This window comes from Orbicella faveolata, unplaced genomic scaffold (genome assembly GCF_042242905.1).
Source record: "Orbicella faveolata isolate gen_17 unplaced genomic scaffold, um_ofav_v1 contig_3, whole genome shotgun sequence".
Classification (NCBI taxonomy): Eukaryota; Metazoa; Cnidaria; class Anthozoa; order Scleractinia; family Merulinidae; genus Orbicella; species Orbicella faveolata.
Window position 1 is genome coordinate 11,732,916 of NW_028301558.1, and position 21,939 is coordinate 11,754,854.

General features: G+C 39.7%; 1 protein-coding gene across 1 annotated transcript; it reads right to left on the reverse strand.

Annotated features, from left to right (window-relative positions):
• Positions 1-7,862: 7,862 nt before the first annotated feature.
• Positions 7,863-20,316, reverse strand: LOC110049671 (transmembrane prolyl 4-hydroxylase-like). Its single transcript, XM_089297998.1, has 11 exons — positions 20,004-20,316; positions 18,922-19,003; positions 17,808-17,942; positions 17,622-17,695; positions 16,982-17,043; positions 16,858-16,892; positions 15,682-15,847; positions 14,753-14,810; positions 14,240-14,373; positions 10,153-10,243; positions 7,863-9,555 (listed from the first exon to the last, which is right to left on the reverse strand). The coding sequence occupies exons 1-11, from the start codon at positions 20,193-20,195 to the stop codon at positions 9,274-9,276; spliced, it is 1,311 nt and encodes a 436-aa protein (XP_089154124.1). The 5' UTR covers positions 20,196-20,316; the 3' UTR covers positions 7,863-9,273.
• Positions 20,317-21,939: the final 1,623 nt, after the last annotated feature.

The following is a 21,939-nucleotide window of genomic DNA, read 5'->3' on the forward strand; positions in this document are numbered from 1 at the left end:
TCTTTTATATAATGCTGTAAGGGAAATGAACAAAAAATAATATTGAAGTCCTTTACTACTACATATCGGCCTTACTTCTATATTGCTAGCCCAATAATGATTGTAATTTCAACAACAGCAACACATTTTATATGTTTACCCCGATTTATTAGTTTACAATTACTTCTAATGATTTTTTTTGAAAAATAAAGGGTTATGCCAGCTCCTTAAAACAACCAAAGGGAGCTGGTTTAGTGCTGATTAGTAACACCATGTCTACCTCAAAAGCACTGAAAAACGTGTTTTCCTTTTTCTTTGGACAACTGTCTTCTCTGAGCTTCCCACTCTGGAATTGCGAGATAAAAGTTTATAAACCACATTAGAATCTTTATCATAAAATGAGTAAAAAAAATCTTGATAATACATACCTTGAATGTTGGTGATCCATCTCACTCCATGTCACTGATCCATGCCTTACCCAAGACTGCAAAGCACTGTCAACACAACTTTCACAAAATTAATTTAACTTGAAAGCTAAACAACCAAAGACACTCACATTCCTAGAGGTAGTTTACCGTAAAAATTTCATAAATACCCATCGAAGGGATGTTTAAAGCCGTTCACCGTAAAAGTTTCACACAGTTAAGTGCAAAGTTTCACAGCAGACCCCAGCGTTGTTAGGATGTTATAGGCCGTTCACCGTAAAAGTTTCACACAGTTAAGTACAAAGTTTCACAGCAAAGACCCCAGCATTGTTAGGATGTTATAGGCCGTTCACCGTAAAAGTTTCACACAGTTAAGTGCAAAGTTTCACAGCAAAGACCCCAGCATTGTTAGGATGTTATAGGCCGTTCACCGTAAAAGTTTCACACAGTTAAGTGCAAACATTCGCAGCAAAGACCCCGGCATTGTTGGGATGTTACAGGCCGTTCACCGTAAAAGTATTGCTATTAACAGCATCAACCCTCGTTAACTCGTTAACAAAATGTATCAATCAGAATAATGTAATGTCATAAATATACACTAGACGATCAGCATAAAAGATTCACAAACTTAATCTCGTGATTTCATCAACAAATTTGCTCATCTTTTCCTGGGTACCTGTCCATGACATCGGGTAACGTTTGAAGCACCTTTAGCTGTGCTTCTTTTAGTTCACGCAATTAATTTTACACCTGAAAAATGATATGTTTCAGAAAATGTAACATACTGCACAATCCCTCTTATACCGGCGTCCTCCCCACGTCCACACACACACACACACACACACACACACACACATGCATCCAAATACGCATACAGCCACGGACACATAATAAACACAAAATTGGTGATACTATCGGGCCCCTCAATGTAAGATCTAGATCAAGAACTATGTTCACAAAAATAGCTCATTCATGAGAGAATTCAATGAAATGTCTTAGATTTTAACTGATGTTACATTGCTGAAAATTACATTCCCTGGGGCAAGTCAAAGAAGCAAGGATTTAACTGTTTAAGAAAAATAATTGTGGAATAATTTTTTACCGCTCATTTCGTCATCAAACTATAACCAGAAGCGTGAATTCAGTGAATGGTGTGAACTGGTGCCACGCCCCTCCCCTATTTTTTCATGTGCCATGTTTCGCGCTTTGCCTTAGCTACATGAACTGAACCGCGCGATAATGTTCCACCACAAAATCACTGTCCGTGCCATCAGAAAAAGAAGGACAATAAGGTGAAATGTCTCCATTTCCGGTAACAACGTAGCCATGCAAAATAACTTGTTCTCTAACAGAAACTGAATGTGCGAAAAACACGGGCGTTAACAAATAGGAACGCATAAGAAATTAAATTACACATTATTCTCCTGGCGCTATCGACACCGAAAGAACGAAATCTGGAATGACATGATTGCCTTCTGGTCTTTTCTCACCTTTGACATGGCAAGCCTTTGTATTGCCTTTTTAAATCCCAAAGTACAGTACAATTAGCATTGAACTAGATCAATCAGGTGTGTTGGTCAACAGCTCTTTCAGGGGAAATTTTCGGCGATATCAAAAGGCAGCAATAGGTAATCAGCCTTCAGTTATATAAAGAACACGATCGCACTTCAGTAAAGAAACCGATGGAAACAATACTTTCTTACACCGGGAAAAAATAATCATTTCAATATCTCGTCAGTTTGTCCAAGACGCGGCAAATGTGTTTCAATAGCTCATGTTTTAACGTTCGACGCGTTAAAAAGCGCTCATCATCGACTGCAGCACCGGGATCGGATTTTACTGGTCGTTAAAATTACAGAATTGAAATTACACTTGGAAGTAGGATCACTGTGGATGAATGCACTGACAATTTCGAAAACCCTTCCAAGTTCTGAGACATATTAGGCCTTTGCTTGCTTTCACTGTCTTCACTGAAGCTGCACTTTCCGTTGGGTTTGAAATACAATAGAGTGGCGAAAACAGTTTGAAAACCTGCGCCGGCATTTCCCGCACACATTGCTTAAACATTATCACTGAATATTAAATATATAGGCTGATTCAGCTAGTTCAACTCCAAAGTAGTTCTTACCTGAACCTTTGAATTTATGAGTGGAGTCCTCAGAGTTCTCTGGCTGCCAAACCCTCAAACAACTGGTCGGCAAAATCTGATCGCGCTTGAAACCGACCGTTGGACACAAAATTATACGGGAACAATGTTTTAGTTACAAAATATTACGAGGTTACCGCAGTCTCACCGGGCCTCAGGCAAAAATGTGAAAAGACTGCACGAACCAACAAACGTCATCACCAGATAACCAGTTGTCTCAAGGTAGAACATGAAAGCAGAACAGACGATCATTTTCCGCGACCGGATCAACGGTGGTGAAACATGCAACTGAACGTGGGAAAAAGGAGCGTCAAGGGAAAAGAAAACGATCTAATTTCACACTATAAATGACAGCAGAACAGACTTCTATTGTTTGCTGGTAAATAAAACTTTAATAAACAACTAACATTATATTGTAAGCATGTTTTTAAACAAAAGGTCAAGCAGTCAGAGAGTGTCAAGTGACACACTTCAGTCAGTGGTTGCATCCGGAATGTAATTTCCAGCCAGAACTAATTAGTAAAACCACAATGTAAGCTATTTGAACACCAAAAAAAATTTTCCAGCTAGCTAGCTCTCGATAAGCTAAATTCTCAGCAAGATTCTGTTTAATGTTAAAATTCCCAGCCAGCTCAACTTTAGTCTGCAGAGCGGATATTTTGCGGAGCGGATCCGACGTATTTATTCTAAATTAGAATTAAAGTGACAGTTCAAAAGCTTACTTATTAGGATGTCTTCTGTGAGTCAAATCCTCGTATAATTCTTTCGGATTTCGTCAGCGCTCGATTCTTTCCCGCGGAAAAGTGTTGAATTTTCATGTACATTGAATCAGTGAGTACATTTTTACGACGTACTCAGTTTTATTCTGCGGTGGAAGTGTTGTTAACAGATCTAAACAAGCTAGCTGTCCGGCTCTGAGGAGAGTCGGATCTTTCAGGATCGGATATCTTTCCTCGGGATTTCCATGGACGTGCGAACTTGGTGGGTAAGTTGCCCGTAGGCCTCCATCGGCTGCTCGCTTCAAGGGTGGAATATTTAGTAGCAGCTCTTTCAACTGGCTGAATTTTGACTCTCTTTGACGCATCAGTCCTACCGTAATCCGGTATGGTGGTTTGTCACTAGACAGGATACATTGCTCTGCCCATTTACCACTCGATTTCTGGTGGACGTCTGCTTCAATGATAAAACTCTGCGTAGCCAAGTGCCTGCGAACCTTCCTCTCCATCTTTTGTTGTGACTTGACATCTAGAACTACGGAATCTTCAGTAATTTCCAAACCAGGAACGTCAGAGGCTTTCATAACTATGCAGGATTTTTAGTGTACCGGTAGCCCTCTTTTTATTTCTAAATATCCTAAAAAGGGTGCAAACTTGTGAAAGACGTGCACATTATTTCCTAATTTTAAAAGTACTTTGACGATTTTTGAAAATGGCACTTTATGCTTTGGTTTTTGTTATTCGTATTGTGTAGTTCTAGGAAAAATCCATAACCACCCTACAGATCCCTACCTCCATTGTTTCAAGGAAAGTAAAGCTAGAGAAAAAATTTTGGTGCCTTGGTGGGTTTTTTCTGGCACAATACAATCACTGTCAGTGTTAACTAGTTTGAAAAAGCACATTTTACATGCTGCAATTTTTGCAATTCGCAAACATAGCGTTTCAACTGATCGAATGCCAAGGTGAGCAGTACCAGCGTAGTACTCAGGAAGGGGTGTACCATTCAAATTTTTATGCCCAGTGTTCCCAAGATTTTGTTTGGCAAACTCTCTGTGCTTTTCTTTGGTGGGGGCTTTTCCACACAGTTCAGTCTCAATTTTTTTCTGGCAACTCTCTGCATCTGAAACTGTCCAAAATGGTTCTGGACAGATGATCTTCATGTTACCCAGTTGGATCTGGTGCTCTGGGGCTTCTGGCATTGGATAAGTGGATTTGGCAGATGAACTGCCAGTAGATAATCTCCTCTCCTTACCATCCCCCACATGTTCATCTAATAATTTTTAATTTCTTGCCCAGTCAGTGGGTGTTAAATTGTTTTTAGCTCTTAAAGTTGTTTGTAAAAAGCTTGACCACATTTTCTTGTTGTCTCATAGGCATCATTCCCCAACCAAAGAGCACCAGTTAAAACTGTACTTAGTAAACTGTGAGGCTCAGTTAGTTTCACTCCTTGCACTGGTTTCTCCTGTTAGATGACGAGACCATTTTAGCCAAGGAAAGCTATCAGTGTAATCCATTAGAATCAGACAATTATTGGCTGTATTGATTACACTCTAAGTACCAGGTTGGGTAGGAAACAATGAAATGTACTTTTCAATGTCAACATGACCTAAGAACACTTCTCCAAATTCATTGAATTCTAGTAAGACCAATTTGTTTCAGTAATTCTTGGCAGGTGTCATTCAGATGACCAAAAATCTCATCCTTACTTAAAATTGGATTGATGCCAATGGGCCCTTCCAATTTTTCCCCCACTTGTTTCTCAGTACATTTTGTGTTTCTTTTTGTCCAATCGTAAGTGACCTCACAATTCCACAAGAAAATTCCATAAATGCTGAGTGCTGTTTTCTAAAAACACAAGGCATAACAACTTCCTTGAAAAAAGAACCATTGTCAATTTCGAGGAGCTAGTTGCAAGAATAAGGTTTGTTCTTTTGAACTACTTCAGTTAACACTTGCCTCTGATTATAGAAACCAGTGCTTGGCTAGGGCTCTGGACAAAACAGCGCTTGAAGTTCTGGGTAGTGCAGGGACAGTTCATTTCTGAACTTGCATAATTTGCTGTGAAAATCGCGAGTTCCAACAGTTCCGTGCAGTACAAAGTCGACGGGTGACACAATTTTGACAATCCTTGGTAAAACTAAATCCACAAGTTCTTCATCATTCAGACAGTTCAGCAGCTTGCTGACCCTTTGCTTCCTTGAATAAAGATTACTCTCGTCTAGAAATTTTTCTGTGCATTGTCTAAATGAAACCCGTTTCCGGGAGGTTGGCAAGCTACCCGGTTTGTGTTCCGGATAAAGACGAAGATGTTCGTTTAAACTCTTTGTTTTTGTAGAATTTACCAGTTTTGAAATGGGCAATGAAGACGAATTACTGACTCGGTGTTAAGCACATTTTCCATAGCTCGACAAGATATCCAAACAAACAATAAAAAGCCATAATAAAAACAATTAGCCGGCAAAAGAAACAATACTTAAGTACTTGCCGCGTCAAAATGCCTGCAAGAATTGTGCCACCCGCAACAATGGAACTGACTTCGAGAGAGCAACGAAGGCTCCATCGAAACTTCTTTAAAATCAGCACATAAAAATAAACTTAAGACAAACACACCATTCCCAAAAACCAATAACAGCTTTAATACGAGTAACATTTACTGTTGATAAAGCCAATGTCCAGTACATAACAAAGAAATAAACAAGCTAGCTTCATACAACGCAGAAGTACATCGAGCTTACGTTTGGATTGTCTGCAACGCTCCTCGCCAAAAGTTGTCAACGCATTCAACAACGCAGAGTTTCTCTTCTTGGCAATAACTGCATTGTACAAACTACCCAGTGACAAGTATTCTCGCTCATTGATGGCGAAGTATTTTTAAAACATCGAGATCACATCACGCCGACCAGCCGCCATGATTCCAAAAACAGGTTGAATTGGTGCGCGTATTGGGTTATGGGATACGGCATTAAAATTTCTTTTCCCAGGCCCCCGCAATGACGTCACAGATCACCTGGCTAGGACAGTTAGGCGGACCATTTCGAATATTTCATTTTCATATAGTCCCACTCTCACCGGTCCACCCGCACGATGCATCACAAGAGGTGAAAAACGGTTTGCCTCCTTTGTATTTGCCTCTCTTGTGGGAGGCATTTCTTAGACTCGCACGAGGCATAGCCTCGTTTTGGCGCTAAGCTTATTTTCGTCCTATAATGCCATGAAATTGCTGTTTTCATTTCTAATCTTGACAGACGTGTCAGTAAACTCGTGATTTTCTTCACATCTATTAGCTTGACAGTAGTTACTGCTTGAATTACCTTAAAATCTTTTTCTTAATATGCAATTATAAATGTTTTAAAGTGCCGAAGTGTAGATTTAACTGGAGTTGTTTTAGAAGCACCAGATGTAGAGTAGTGAGAAGTATAACATATAGAATGAAATTAAATCTAAATATCTGACCGAAATATTAACATATCTTTTCGTTGATTTTTTGTTTGTTTGTTTGTTTGTTTATTTTTTGTGTTTTAATTGTAACTACGATAGGATGGACTAACATCTCATCAAGGGGTGGGGGTGGGGGTAGGGTAGGATAGCATTATACGGACCCTATTGAGTAAACCGAGAGGGCCTAGATGGGGTTGAACTAGCTGAGAAAAGACTGTCACATAATCCCATTACGAACTTAGGACTCAATTCACAGTCTTTGCGGTAGCTATCTCTTTTTTAAAATCATGTCTAAAACAAAATTCTCCATAGTCATTGGTTTCCAAGCACCTATTTGTCACGTAATCGGTGCGTGATCACGTGTGTATCCAATTACAGGTATCAAATTTCAACTTTTTTCTAATTGGATATCGGTAATTATAACCCATCAAATATTTTCTCTCGCGCGCGATTGGTCTAAACGCGTCACGTGACCGAATATTCCCCCAGCTAAAACTGGGGGATATCCGAGAATATTCCCCAATTTTCGAAACTGCGCGTGTTGCGAAAAATATTTGAACAACAGCCTCCATTTGACTTTGAAAATATGCTCGGATATTTGTCCTTGTACATTATCTGTTCCTCGAAGCTCACAGTTTTCCTCGAGCTACGCTCTCGGAAAACTGTTCGCTTCTCGGAACAAATGATGTCCGCGGACAAATATCCTGGCATATTTTCGCGCCAAATGGAGGCTACTGTTTATACATTTTCGCGCCAAATGGAGGCTATTGGTTATTTAGATACCTACGTCATTCGCACGCCAATTAGTGAGCTCTAATGGCTTCCTTCTTTCCCTGCAGTTGTTACAACTTGTGGAAAACACTACTGACTTTTTCGTTCGAAAGAAGTCCTCAAAAATATTTTTATATCTCGAAATTTGTTATTGAAAGAATTAGTAATTGGACCTCGCGTCGTACAATTCAGAAAGTAATCTTGCTCGTAATCTCAAATGGGCCTGCGAGCTCGTCCGATTATTTCTTGCCCTTTGTACTCCACTCAGTCCAATTACTATTCTTTATTACCCAACTCTAATGGTCATATATACACGCCTCGCGCAAATAACATGCGAAAAAAACAATTTGTCAAGATATTATAACACGATCTATTCACTCTAGGAAACCGGTTAAATAGATCTTTTTTATTCTTCTCTTCGGGATTCGAAGTTTTGAGAAACGAGAGAAAAAACGGCCTTCAGAATATTTCTACTCTTGAACTGATTAAGTCTCCCTCCAGGCCCTCATAAATCACAGTAAGACTCCGTAAGGGTATAAACTTGTATCTGGAGCCCATAGACTCTGCTTGTACAAATGACGCCGAATTTAAATACTGACAATAATCTATTATGGCCGCTCAGGTTGAACAAAACGATCAGGGAGAGTTTGCGCTCGCTTTTACTTTGATCTGTTGTGAAAACGAGAGATGAAAAATGCGCAGCATTCATGTATATACACGGTATTCATTGTTGAAAGCTTTACCCTTGCGACTGAGGAAAATTAGCGTACTATTCAGGTAGGGGAAGCGTCAGGTCATGTGCTGTGTATTCCAAGTTTTGATGATGTTTGGTTCATCGGTTGATTAATTCAATCAGCATTTCATCAACATCGAAGCACACCTTTTTGTATGGTTCAGTGACTCTTCAAAACCCAACGAAGACTGTCATCATTCATCAAGAGTCGCTTGTAATACTCCTTGAAGTCATTCAAACTACTTTACTAGGAATTGCTCGGCCTCTCAGCTTGTATCTACAGGCTGCTATGACCGGAAGTGCATAATATGAGCATACAAAAAAACAGTCGAAAATTTTGAACAAAGGAAACCATACAACAACACATATACCTGAAAAAAATTCAAAAGTGCTCTAAGACAGTGATTGTTGTTATTATTGAGTTGCGGGTGACAGGAGGTGTACCTGCATTGAGTAAAGGGGCACATCATATTTACGAAAATTAATTTATTTGGCACTGCCAATGGAATCTAGCCTGCGAACGCAGACGTATTCCCGGCTGTCGCTTGTCTCGGCCGAGCCAGGAAACGATTTCTGCGACGCAATGACTTTTGTTTTCTCTTTCGCAAATCAGATTCCACGATAGAGTAAAATTCGAGTGCTCCTGGCAGCGAACACCTCGAACACCTAGAATTCCTACGTCACAGAAATCGTTTCCTAGCTCGGGTTCGCAGACGTTATTTTTCGGCAGAGACAAGCGACAGCCGGAAATACGTCTACGTTCGCATGCTAATTGGTATCAAGATAGCAACATCATGCTTGCATTATTATTAGTCGTTCACAGATCCAGTTTTCATGCAAGGCGGACCTACTTATCTGCTTACTGTGAGCTACGTTTCTTAAATCAAAATATTTATGAGAGGGTTTTTTACACGAGATTACAACTACGAACCTCTGAGAAAAAAATTAAGACAAAAATAGAAGATTAAACACGAAGAAAATTAGACACCTTTTTAACAGGACTGGTCGACAGTGTGTAAACTAGAGCTCCCTGCTTTCGTTAAAATGTCTTATAAAAAAAATGTCTCATTCTTCATCCGGCTCTACAAAATATTCACTTATAAGATGGGCGGAGTCATTCTCTGGGGCTGGAAGCCAGTTGTTCGCTATGTACTTCATGCCTTTCTTCACGACGCATCCTCCATGTAATGATCTATCATCTCTGTGACTCATCCAGCCAGTTTGTCCATCAAGCTCGTAGTTATACCACATTATAGCTTTGCCTTTCTTGGCTGGTACAACAATGTTAGCAGTCTGGCAGTATTCTTTCAGATTGAAGCGGTCGCCATCTTTACGGTCTCTAAATTCCTGCGGCAAAAAAAAAAACCTGTCAGCCCATCTTAAGTTGCATGAGATTCTCGAAAGGCGCATTACTTAACAATAGGGCTCCGAGATCTCGGACTAACATCACGTAATCAATTTAAGACAATGAAGATCACAAAAATAGTAAGGTGCCAAGGCGCCAATTTAACCCTGGGGACCCAAAGTCTACGAAAGTTTGGGCCAAAAGAACCGTATCAAAGAACTATTTTAGGCCCCTCCAGGGCTCCTTTCAGCCCATGGATCCTTAGCCTGTACATATATTAGACTGTTATGGCCGTAATTTAGATAGCCAAACTAGATCCCATGAGGTACTTCTCGTAACTCACCGAAACAGGCCCAATTTCAGGGTGATACGATATCTTTTGAATTCTAATTTGATATCTATAATGGATCAGTTCACGGTTGTGCAAGCCATGCTGACACAACGAATCAGCTCAGCGAGTTTACATCACGTGATATCAGGTGCTTCTCTAACAAGGGATGACGCTTGACAACATGAGAGTTAATGAGAGAGTATGAGAGTGGCAGTTAAATCAAAGCGAAATTTTGAATCTACAGAACCTTGATATCTATGACACTCACAGTTTCATTGAAGTCTTTCATGTCGGCCACAGGAAAAGCAGTTTCTCCTCCATCTTCCACATCATTCAGGTAGTACAGAATGGTGATGTATCTACAGGTAATACAAGGACGCATTAAAAAAAAAAACAGTCCACGAAAACGCAGCTGTTTAGAAACGCTCCACATGCAGTAATCCCTGAGCTACGACAAGATCATAACAATCGCAGTTACTCTCCTCAAAGAATTACATACGGAAACCTTCCAGGTTACACCGGCATCATACCGAATGGTACCGAACGTCGAAGACTGTGATTTGATAGGCCTCAGTGCATGCGCAGTGGTTGTCCTCTTTTGCGCACGAGCGGAAATTTGATTTTTCGACCGTTGGACGGTCCAACCTTGAAAGTTAACGTCTGTGAGGAAAATTCACTTTGGTCAATCTTGCATTGTGGAAACTGCCAAAGCTTTTAGTAGCAGTATTTAGAAAACTCTCACAGCATATTTTGTCATGGTGGTTAAGAAAATTTGAAGTCCTCTAACGGTTAGTCCATGACGCAGAATTAAGAGCCACTGCCCACAAATATGGACCAAACAACGGCACAAGTCGAAAAATCGATTTTGCTCATTTTTTGCCCAAAGATTGGCCCTAGCTAGAGAACAAACGGACCATAGTTAGTTTCTGCTAATGCAGCTTTTTTTGGAAGAAATTTGCGAAAAACGATTTCGTCCCGATTGAGCTCAAAATCTACTTCCAGTTATGCGGAATTTTCTGGAAATTTGATTGCTTCGCACGTCGCGCAACAGCTACTTGAGAACCTTTCAATGGTTTTAAGATTCAACTCAGGTCTTCATGGTATGACTGAGTGAAAAATAAAATAAATCGAGGTTTCGTTTGAGCCCGAAACGAGATCGAACAGAAACGCAAAATATTGCAATGTGTTGCAAACGAATTATAGCACTAAAATATCACCATATTTTTCTATGGGCTATAACTTTAAATGCCACAAAAACACTTTCTACGGGCTAACTTTACACCCACCTGTTTGAAAATCAAAAAACATCTCTGGGCAAATGGTTTTAAATCGCCCGCCTTGGCCTGTGTTTTTCATAAATTTTCCCCTGAACCGCCGTGGGAATGTAAACAATTGCGTGACGCGGACGGTCACCCTGAATATATAACTCGTTTCCAACAAACTGCAGATGGCTATCTTAGAACATTTGGGTGAAAAAAGAAAAACATAATGGACCACTTTTAACTTTAATAATTTGAAAGGCATTGCTTTAGAAATTTCGTTAATTAAAAACGCCAATTAAAAGCAATTCACTTGGAGGTCGGGTGTTACCGCCATGTCGTTTTAAGCTGTCGTTCTTTCTTTGATCATTTTAATTACAAGAACGAGTTCCAGAAAGAAAATCGTTCTAAGTTCATTTGTTAAGCGTAATAACAAGTTGATATTGTTCGTTTGTAGCCTTACGTGATCTGAAGGAACGCTACAGTGATTAAATTTGTATTTGTTGATTTCGACGGATCGATTTCCGGTGAAGATGATTTCCGCAGAACATTCGAGCAATAATTTAAGTTACCAAAAAAACCGCGTAGCATGGTTATATTTTGAACACAGTAAAGAAGAACTTATCGAGACTAAAACTCTCAAGCTGACCCCGCGAGAGAAAACTGAACTTGAATGGCTCGATAGAAAACTAAGTTTGATCGAATGTCAGATAACGATCTGCACGTGAAGTTGAACTAGCGATGAAAAGATTATAGCCTACGGTAAAAGTATTTTTAATTAATTAAGTATTGACTTGTACTGTACAAAGAATTTTCCAGGAAATGCATTTGAACGCTTGTAACAAATATTTCTTGAGACAATAAAGCTTTGACCAGCGACCCTGCAAGACAGCGCGCGCGTGGCCAAATGTTTTTAAACTTTTTTTGTATTTGTTTACACTGTCATCAGAGCTCGAGAAGTCCGAACTAGTTTAGACAAGAAACTCAATGCTGAAGAGTTCTATTTCTGTCTCATGGAGAAACTATCTCTTCATGAGAAATCGTGTATACGCATTTCTTTGTATTGACGTAATGAATTGAATAAAGAAATCACACTCGTGTACCCATATTTTTAGGTCTGATTAAGGAGTTCGAACGCTACCACCTTGGTTTTCTGTGAAGAACGAAATCTGGGAATAAGAGACAGTCACGTGATTAAACTGACTGCGAACGACTGGAAGGAATAGATTACTCTTCTTAGTTGCTAGCCTTCACTCATTACATTCACTTTCATTTTCTTTCTTTTCATTCTTTTTTTTTTTTTTTTTTGTTACGTTTTTCATTTGTTTTTATTTTCCGAGCTGATACCAGTTTATTTTTTGTTTGATTTAATCTTTGAAAATTTAATTTTACATATTTTCCGCAAAATTATTATAATTATTCGACGTTCCGGAATGTTCCATGTTCCTGGTTTTATCGACGCCCGCTATTTTGGCTAATCGCTTAATCAAATTATATATATATATTTCATTGAAATTCGCTCTTCCGTGACCGACTTCCGCGAACAAAACAAGATGGACGTTTGCCGTTCATGGATCGACCACTGTAATGTTTATTTGTCTACCAGTGTTATGATCTGTAAATTTCAGACAGGTAGCGAATAGCGTTAATACTGTCACTTAATTCATCAAACAACCACAGTAGAAAAGATGGATTTTTTTTCCCACTTTGACTGAAACGCAAACGCAATTTTTTCCTCGGCTAATTCAATTCCAGAAATTCCGGGTTTTCTATCTGAGTTTGAGAATGGCCGTTTTCACACTAGAGACGGATAACCCGTCCATTACGGATAATTCGTCTTAGTGTGAAAACGGAACGGTGCTCATTTTAGACGGATAATCCGTCTATTTTTATCCGTCCGATTATCCGTCTATTTAGACGGATAATCCGTCTAGACGGATTATTCGTCTCTAGTGTGAAAACGGCCAATATTGCAATTGTGTAAAAACAAATTTTGTACACAGCTAGAAGAGTTGAGATGCCGTCACGCAATTAGTAGTTTATAGAATTTATGGTATTTCCACTTGACTTTATTTGTCAGTCAATGATTCAATTGCCATAAACTATAGAGGATTGGTTAAGTGTATCTCTAAAACTGTCACTGTATTGTAACTTATCAGTGAAATTAATAACTGAGCCATCTTGTGGAAATAAACAAGCGAGTTAAAAATTATTCACCTGAATCATTTCCTGGAGCACTGTAGTCACCTTCTTTATTAGGGATGTCGTGGGTGTTGCAATGCAAACGAAAAATATACATATATTTATACTAACTTAAACAAAAAAAAAACATTTTCCATTATTTTATCCACACATTGTTTCAAAAATTGCTTTCATCGGATTGTTGAAGACGAATATTTACTCGAGAGTGACTATCCGCGTCACGCAATTGTTTACATTCCAACGGCGGATTTTGGGCAAAATCTATGAGAAACACAGGCCAAGGCGGGCGACTTAAAACCATTTGTCCAGAGATATTTTTTGATATCCTAACAGCTGGGTGTATGTTTAACCCGTAGAAAGTGTTTTTATGGTATTTAAAGTTATAGCCCATAGAAAAATATGGCGATGTTTTAATGCAATAATTCGGTTGCAACACATTGTAAAATTTTGCGTGTCTGTTTGATCTCGTTTCGAGCTCAAAACTAGCTTCGATTTATTTTATTTTTCGCTCAGTCATACCACGAAGACCTGAACTAAATATAAAATCCATTGAAAGATTCTCAAGTAGCTGTTCTGCGAAGCGCGAAGCAATCAAATATTCGGAAAATTCAGCAAAACCGACAGTAGATTTTGAGCCCAATCGGGGCGAAATCGTTTTTGGCATATTTCTGCCAAAGAAAGCTGTATTAGCAGAAACTAACTATGGTCCGTTTCTTTTCTTACTAGGACCTATCTATGGGCAAAATACAAGCGAAATCAATTTTTCGACTTGTGCCATTGATAGGCGATTTAGGTCGATTTTTATAGGCATTCACTCTTAAAAACGTCTTTTTTTCGATGCTGAGGGCTGTACTAACTTCCCTACAGGGGAGGGGGATAGCATTAGTTCCATACCTGCAAATTCTACATTTAGCCATAGGTGCACTCTTGAGATCATAGTGACAACATTTGGTTCCATCCGGGTAATCAGCCTTTCTGGAACTGTCATAGTGAGCGTGATAATGGCCATGGGGACGGTATTTTACCACCTAGTGAGCAGCGAAATGTGTTTTAGAAAAAACCTGATCTCACAACACTAAGATCATAATCTCTTGACAACACTGATTAATCGCTCAGAGAAAATTATTTGTGGCCAAAACAGTGACTTTCGAGAATTTATCATTTTCATATTATTATATAATATGTATTTATACCAATCCTGAAAACGGAAGGAAGGAGTGGACTAAGGAGCAAGTTCAATTCAGTATTCCTCTCGTCTCTTTCTAAGGCTTCAAAAACCTTCAAATGAAGCAATTTCGTTGAGAATAGTACGTTGAGAATTCGTTAAGTTGCGGACTGACTAAATGGACAACCTTTTGCACTAACACGATTGATTTTAATGGAAAAGAGTACTGTTATCTGAATTACCTGAAGTGGCTCGCCACCATAAACTATCCCCTTTTGAAGCCGAGTCAGCTTGTAAACTCTGCCAACAAACACAACAAAAATAAGTCCACATCATTTTCAAGCCGGGTTTAAAAAGTGGTCATTCTAACAGGTCCGTTTGTGAGATATAGATTCTCGTTTTCATTCGCTGACTTTTTTCTCTTCGTGCATCTTACTTTGGAAATAAAATCAACGGTAAAAACTTGGTTTATTAGAATGTCTTACTCGACCTTAGGCTTGAATAGTAAAAATTCCACTGCTATACCTAGTGAGTGTTTTCACTCACGTGGCCAGCAGCCATGCAAGTTTATTGGAACAAAAGTAATTGTTAACATAAGAAAAGAGTTCAACTCGATTCCTCAAGATTTTAATACATCAACGTGACGTCAGCGTGAAATCACTCTATTTTCACACTATTGCACGGCGGCTTCTGCTTGGCTGCTGATTGGCTTTCATGTTCAAGTAACGACCAATCAGCCTCACGGATTTTCGTGGAATTGCGTCATGTTTAGGAGATGTTCTTCTCTCTCGAGTGAGGCATTGAATCGAAAGCTTAGAAAAGTTTCCTCTAGGCTATTTAACACTAGACGTTTTCACACGCAAACCAGGGGCGGATTAAGTGCTGTGGGGTGGATCGGGTGGCTAGCAACCCCCTTTTGAGGAAGCAAAAAAATAAAAAAAAAATGAAATAGATAGTGACTATTATAGCAGAAATGAAGGGAAACACTCTGGAAAGTTACCACAATGCTAGTTCTACTTTGTGGCATTGCTGGTATTTGCGGCGTAACAGTTTTGAATTAGGTACCATTTTTGGGGCATGCCCCATTAATTTTACAACCCAAAGGTACCATCCACCCAATTTGAAAAATTGAAAACAGACTTCATAACACTAGGGCTCATGGAAGGTGTACCTTTCTCTTAACCTTCTGAGAATGTCATCTGCGCCAGCGTTTTGGAAGAGCCAGACCTGGTCACTAAAGCGGTCGCGATGATGAGGATGTTTCTCTTTCATATCGTTCATGTACATGTCGATGGCGTGAGTCTTGAATGATCTCCATTCCTCGTATTCTACTACACCTATTGTGCAGACATTTAAAGTAAGTGTGATTGAACAAGAATATAAAGAATACGCGCCTAAATGGGCCATATTCGTGTTCTCGGTATTAGACTACAACATCATTATCATAAAAAGAAACTTATGCAAATTTGCCTTTGAAAAGACTCCCCACATCAGCCTCAGTTGCAAGTTAGTTCCAGTCCATTACTGTGCACATGTATAAATAGATGTTTGGGTTCTGACAGAGTAGGTTTTCTTTAAGTGTCGAAGTAGTTCGCATTTGCTTTGGTTTTGCATAACTACGCAACGCGATTGGCTTAAAAAACTCGCCTCACTTCCTTAACCAATCCGAAGTGCTAGTAAAATCAAACCAATCGTGACTCGCTCCCACACAGTTTACCGCTATTCGAGTCGGCTACATGAATTACTTCGAGTTTGATTGGTTCACTGGATTGTCTGTGTCCTTTGGGATTGGCCAGAGTCATTGCTTTGGTTGTAGATTACAGTGCTCAATGTACGTCATTCCACCCGCTAAGTAAATTTAGCATATATGGGTTATTGACCAAGCGTGAGATCAAGACGGCTTGATTTTGGCCAAGTTCATTTTTCTGCTTGTTAATGGAGTCGTGGCCAATATCCAACCATCTTGATCGAACAAACTTGGTCAATAAAGGGTTTATTATATGGAAAAAGAACACTGTTTTCTTGTGGGACACATCGGGTGTTCCCGAGCTGGCAAAGTTAGCGCCATCTTGCGGGTAGCCAATCACTGATGCAGGATTCTGCTCAACTTGCCCGCTCATGGAGCTAGCCATATGCTAAACCGCCATATTGCAACCTGACGCACTATGCTCTCATTAAAATGCCTGTGGACCCTTTCATTACTTGGTGATCAATAATTATCTCCTCATCGCCTGCGTGCACGGCACTCATTGTATTTATACTGTAGGGGAAAATAGATGCTGATCATTATCAAAAACCTGATCCTCTAGAGTTTGATTAAGAAAAACGTCCTATCACCTATTCTTACCATCGTCAAATTCTTTAAGATCCAAATTCTTTATCCTGCAAGAAAAGGTGTGGTTATTTTATTGCTACTTTTAGCCTATCAGAAATGACCAGTAATAGCAAATGAAGGTATAATGAAAACTCACATCTCATCTACTTCCACCGGAGACAAGTAAAGATATTTAAACTTCTTGGCAAAGGTCATCGCCTGCGAAACGGAGGAATAAGATTGGACAGATTATAAGTTCAGTAATAACTTTTTGGCAGCGACGTTACCGGTCACTTGGTGCAAAATCTGCCGTGTTGCATGGCAAACGAATGTAACAGCCTTCAAACCTAAACGACTTCAACTGAGCAAGTTTAACTTTCCCAGTGCTTACCTCCTAGTTACACGGAATTAGCACCGTGTACATACCTGGTTGCATTGCTACAAAAGTGCCCATTTGTTTAAAGAGTTCTTCCACCACCCAATTAATTACGACAAACATTCCGTTTTCTTAACTGTAAGCCATGTTGTGTACGATAGGTCAGCTGATTGGTGTGTCGGCTTTGCCAAACTTTCTGATTGGTGCAAGAGATGTAATACGCAATGCATGCACCAGCCAATCGAAATACAAATGTTTCATTTCTTGACCAATCAGAAACAAGTCCTCACCGCGACTTTTACGAATGATGTAATTTACGTTAGCGTCGTAGTTGACATTTGAATTTGCCTTCCACTGACTGGATAGAAAAACAAACTGGAAAACAACAGAAAATTTAAGAGAAAATGGATATCACGCTCACCTCGTCTTTTGTTATTTCGTAATCTTTGTCGAAATCCCAATTCAAAAAATAACCAGCTGAGCTGTTCGAGTGACCTTCAAAGAATAAAGAAGAACAAGGAGACCCAGTTAATCACTATTGAGTTAACCACTAATCGATCTTTCTATGCCACTGTTTCTTTTGATTAAGAATTAAAACGGTTGTTACCTTCGGTTGATCTCAATGTCTTTGCGTGATCTTTAGCCACTGGGTCCAGGTGAATATCGCTTTTGGAGAAACCAACACCATAAGCCACATCAATGATGTGATCAGCTTCTTCGGGTGACAAGAAATCGGGGATTTCTAAAATAATAATAATAATAATAATAATAATAATAATGACGACAACAACAATAATAATAATAATAATAATAATAATAGACAAAAACGACGTCTGGCGTATCGTCATCCAGTATTATCATTTTGCATATAAATTTTACAAAAATATCCATGAAAAAGTTAAAAGACGTTCCGATGACTCAATGTTATCACGACAGCTAAATGCTAATGTGCAGGCGGTAGTGTGAAGTTAACTATAAATAAATGCGTCTATTTATAAAATGTTTAATGACCTAATTAAAAACACGTCAAAACTAGGGTCGACCTCGATAACGACATTTTGGACGTTTCGACCTTTTACTAAATCACATTAGTATCACGCAACCAGTGGACTAATGCAAATCCTGCATTTTGATTGGCTACGCTACTAGGGGTCTATTAGTAATAGTCCTCGAGTAGCGAAATTGGCGCCATCGAGCGTGACGCTTTCTTTCGTTTTATTCCCAAATAAATATTTCTTCAACTTGCATTTGCTAACTTTATTATTGCCTTTTCTGTCCGACTAGTTGGGTGATACTAAAACAATTAGACCCTTCGCCCTCAAGGGCCACGGCTTCGCCTCATGGGCTATTGACCGGTAGCCCGCAAGGGCTACGGGTCTAATTGTTAATTAACCGTTCTGTACCTAACCTCTGGGTGTTAGATCAAGTAGTTAGAGTATGAGAGTTATTTTCTCATTTAGACCTTATCGCCAAGGTAATCCTTCTCGCGTGTTATTTTTAGGCATGGTACCCCGTTTTTCCGCGAAAAATGTTACACCGCTTGGGCTGCCGGACAAATTCTGCGTCACAAGAATGGATATTACTAGACTCTACGAATTCTCAATCTTGGTGCTTCTTGTGAGTGATCTAAAAATAACTTGAGACAAGGACTACCTTGGAAAGAAAGGGGATTAACTCTCCTCCTTATCCGCTCTTGATTAAGTCAAAGCCTATTTATTTACCGAACAGAGCAGGCTGTAAGGCCCTAGTGATCATTGTGTACACCTTTTCTCCTTCAAGTTTCAGCTTTCGTTTGTATCCAACCTGAGAACATGGGCAGAACATGTGAGTATCTCACGATAGCCGGGCTTCGAATTGATTCAGAAGTTTAAGAACTTTTCTAGTTGATTCCAAATTACGAATATCTTTTTTTCAGAATCTTGAGACGTGTATAGTAGGAATGTGAAAGAAAACATCAATAAACATCACTATTTATTATTATGCAAAGAAATTTCAGTCAAGCGCTCGGGGGACCCGCACTTACCTTGAGCTCAGTATTTTTAGATTCAAGAAATCATTACCAGTCCTTTGCAATAAGATAGCTCTTGCACGTGGACTGGTGCACGTCTCGTGGCGGCCGATTCATATTATTCTACGACTTTCAGTGAACCGTAGTATCTTCAGCTTGTGCAAAGAGGATCGCGACAAAAAGCTCAAATGCGAGGAGACGCTAGAAAATGTGCTAGCTTCTAGCAAACGAGACACTGATTTCACTAGACAAATTTTAAGTACCCTGGGCCTCAGTGTCTCTGCAAGTTAAGGTGTCTACAGAATAATCAGCGATCGCTTTCCCTTCGCGAAGAGATGATCAAGAAATATTTCTTGGAGGGATAAGAAAGACTAGTCGCGAGTTAGTCTGATGGACCGCTCTTACATGTCTTATGCGGCCACCAAGGTCTCGCCCAGCAATTATAATTTTATCGTTATATTGTTATTGTTATTTTAGTCGTGCATGAAAAGTTGACAGCGCTTACTGAGATTAATAGTTGCCTGTGATAGTTATTTAGCAATTCTATAGAAACTAAAGAAAACAACCAACTCAGACTGATTTGTTATCACTCTTTATCGTTCAAATAATTCGTTGTCTTGTTCTGATCTGATCTCGTTAAGACCGTCGGACATTATTATACTGAGAAATGATGAAAAATCGCACTAAGGCAGCAAGGAACTGAATTCAGCGTCGAGGAAAGAACGATGAAAAACAAAAACATCCACGCACTGGGTTACTTTAATGGCCGGAGATTATTTTAAAAAAATGACAAACCTTTACAGGGTCCCAGCGGTATAACTTCTGCTCTCCATCATCCTTACAAGGTCCTTCGTCTTCAACGGAACAATGGTTCGGCGAGTTGCACGAGTTTTCTAAGTCTTCATCTCGACTGGCGCTAAATTCGTTCGTGAGTCCTCGTTGACAAAATGTGAAAATAAAGATTAAGCTAGTCAGAGTGTATCGCATATTTTGAAGCGAATTTTGTTACTTGGATGATCCAAAAAGCTAATTTTCCGCTTATCAAGGTTCAATGTGCAAATAGAGAAGTTTCGCGCAAGGATCACTTTTAATTTTAATCGCACGCGACGGAAAAGTTTGCAAAAGGCGTATCAATAATGCATCGACTCCAAGTAAAACGTTTGGTGGTGTTTTGTTGGATCAGGCAGACTTCAAACATCCAATCCCTGTGTGATATCTGGCTTTGTGGGGAAGAAAGTCTGTCTTTGTATACAACAGCAGGTTGAAGCTAAGACCACGTGCGATTGAAACTGGTTTCCATGGCAATTACTCAAGCCTCCTGACGCTGTTCTCGATGAGGCCGGATTCAGCCGCACTGTGGTCTTCTTGGTTAGTGACACTAAAATCCAAATCGAGTGGTCCAGGCTCGAGCCCTGGACAATAGACCATTTCCGAATTACCTTTCGCCTCTTTCTCAAAGCGAGTCTTGGTGCCCATCCTTTCAAAAGAAAATGAGTTTTCATTCGCATGCAAATTATACTCATTTTCATATGAATGGCTGTGCACCAGGCCTCGCTTGATAGAGAAAACTCGAAAACGTCCTGTTGCAAGAGCATTGTGTTGTGTTATTGGGGAAAAGAAACTTGACCTTCACAATTTCTCACTCCACCCAGGCAGGGCTGTTTAAAGCACGATTAACATTTACTCAGAACTAATTAGTTAACAGAGGTTTCAATTTCTCTTGTATGAAAGTGCTTCTCACTGGTAATGTTACGCCGAGTTTAATTGGTGATTATTCGGGGTCAAAAATATAAACAGTACAACTCACGGAAAAGTAGTGACTGTCTCCAGCGGAGTGTAAATGGACAGATATGCAATCAAACTTCCAGTAGGGGGAACTTTCCCAAAATTTTGGGGGGAATGTAAAGCGTGTTTAATTTCTTGAAGCCCTTAACTTGTTTCCCACCAAAATATTTTATCTTCGATACCTTATTTTATACCTGAGCCTAAAATCGATACTCTTTGAGTGCACGCCTCACATGCATGCACTCAGCTAACCAGGAATGACTTCCGTTTATTATATAAGGAAGGGCTTCAAATTTCTTGATTTATAATCATTTCATACTGAGATGGTCGAAGTTTATACGCTATTCAGACCCAAGCGGTTCCAAACCATAACCACTGACGCTGAACATTTCTAATTTTTAACCTTTGTAAAAGATTACCCCCTCCCAGGATTAAACGCCTTTTCACTCCATGCTGCGCTGGTCGGTTGATTCTGAAGCTCTTAGACTCCAAATCGTGATTCATATACCATGTACCAAATAATGTGAGTGACGCACGTGGTGGCCTCATGGTTAGCGCGCTGGACTCTGGGCCTAGCGGTCGGAATTCGAGTACATTTCGTTGTGTTCTTGGGCAAGACACTACTCTCACAACCGGCCTCTCCTCTATCAGGTGTATAAATTTGTACATATACAGGCGAAGTCAATACTGGCGGTAACCCTGCAATAGACCAGTATCCCATCTAGGGGGGAGTAGGAATATCCCTAGTCGCTTCATGCTACAGGAACCTGGATAAGTTGAAGCGGTAGGGCCAACTTGACCTGACGCAGAATTTACCTTTGCCGTATAATTTGCCTTTCTTTGCAAAACGTATTTGCGTCAAGATGGCCCTCGAGATGGCCGCATATCAGCCTCGTTCCTCATTTTCTTTTGGTGCGATTATGCTGTTGCGGATGGTGTGATCGCC

What these genes read in the sequence shown, in the direction of transcription:
- LOC110049671 (XM_089297998.1), bottom strand. Translation starts at nt 20,195, where the DNA reads ATGCGATACACTCTGACTAGCTTAATCTTTATTTTCACATTTTGTCAA. An exon ending in GACATTGAGATCAACCGAAG is followed by an intron (nt 17,696 to 17,807) that starts GTAACAACCGTT and finishes TATTCTTTGAAG; the next exon opens with GTCACTCGAACAGCTCAGCT. An exon ending in ATGGTGGCGAGCCACTTCAG is followed by an intron (nt 14,374 to 14,752) that starts GTAATTCAGATA and finishes GCTGCTCACTAG; the next exon opens with GTGGTAAAATACCGTCCCCA.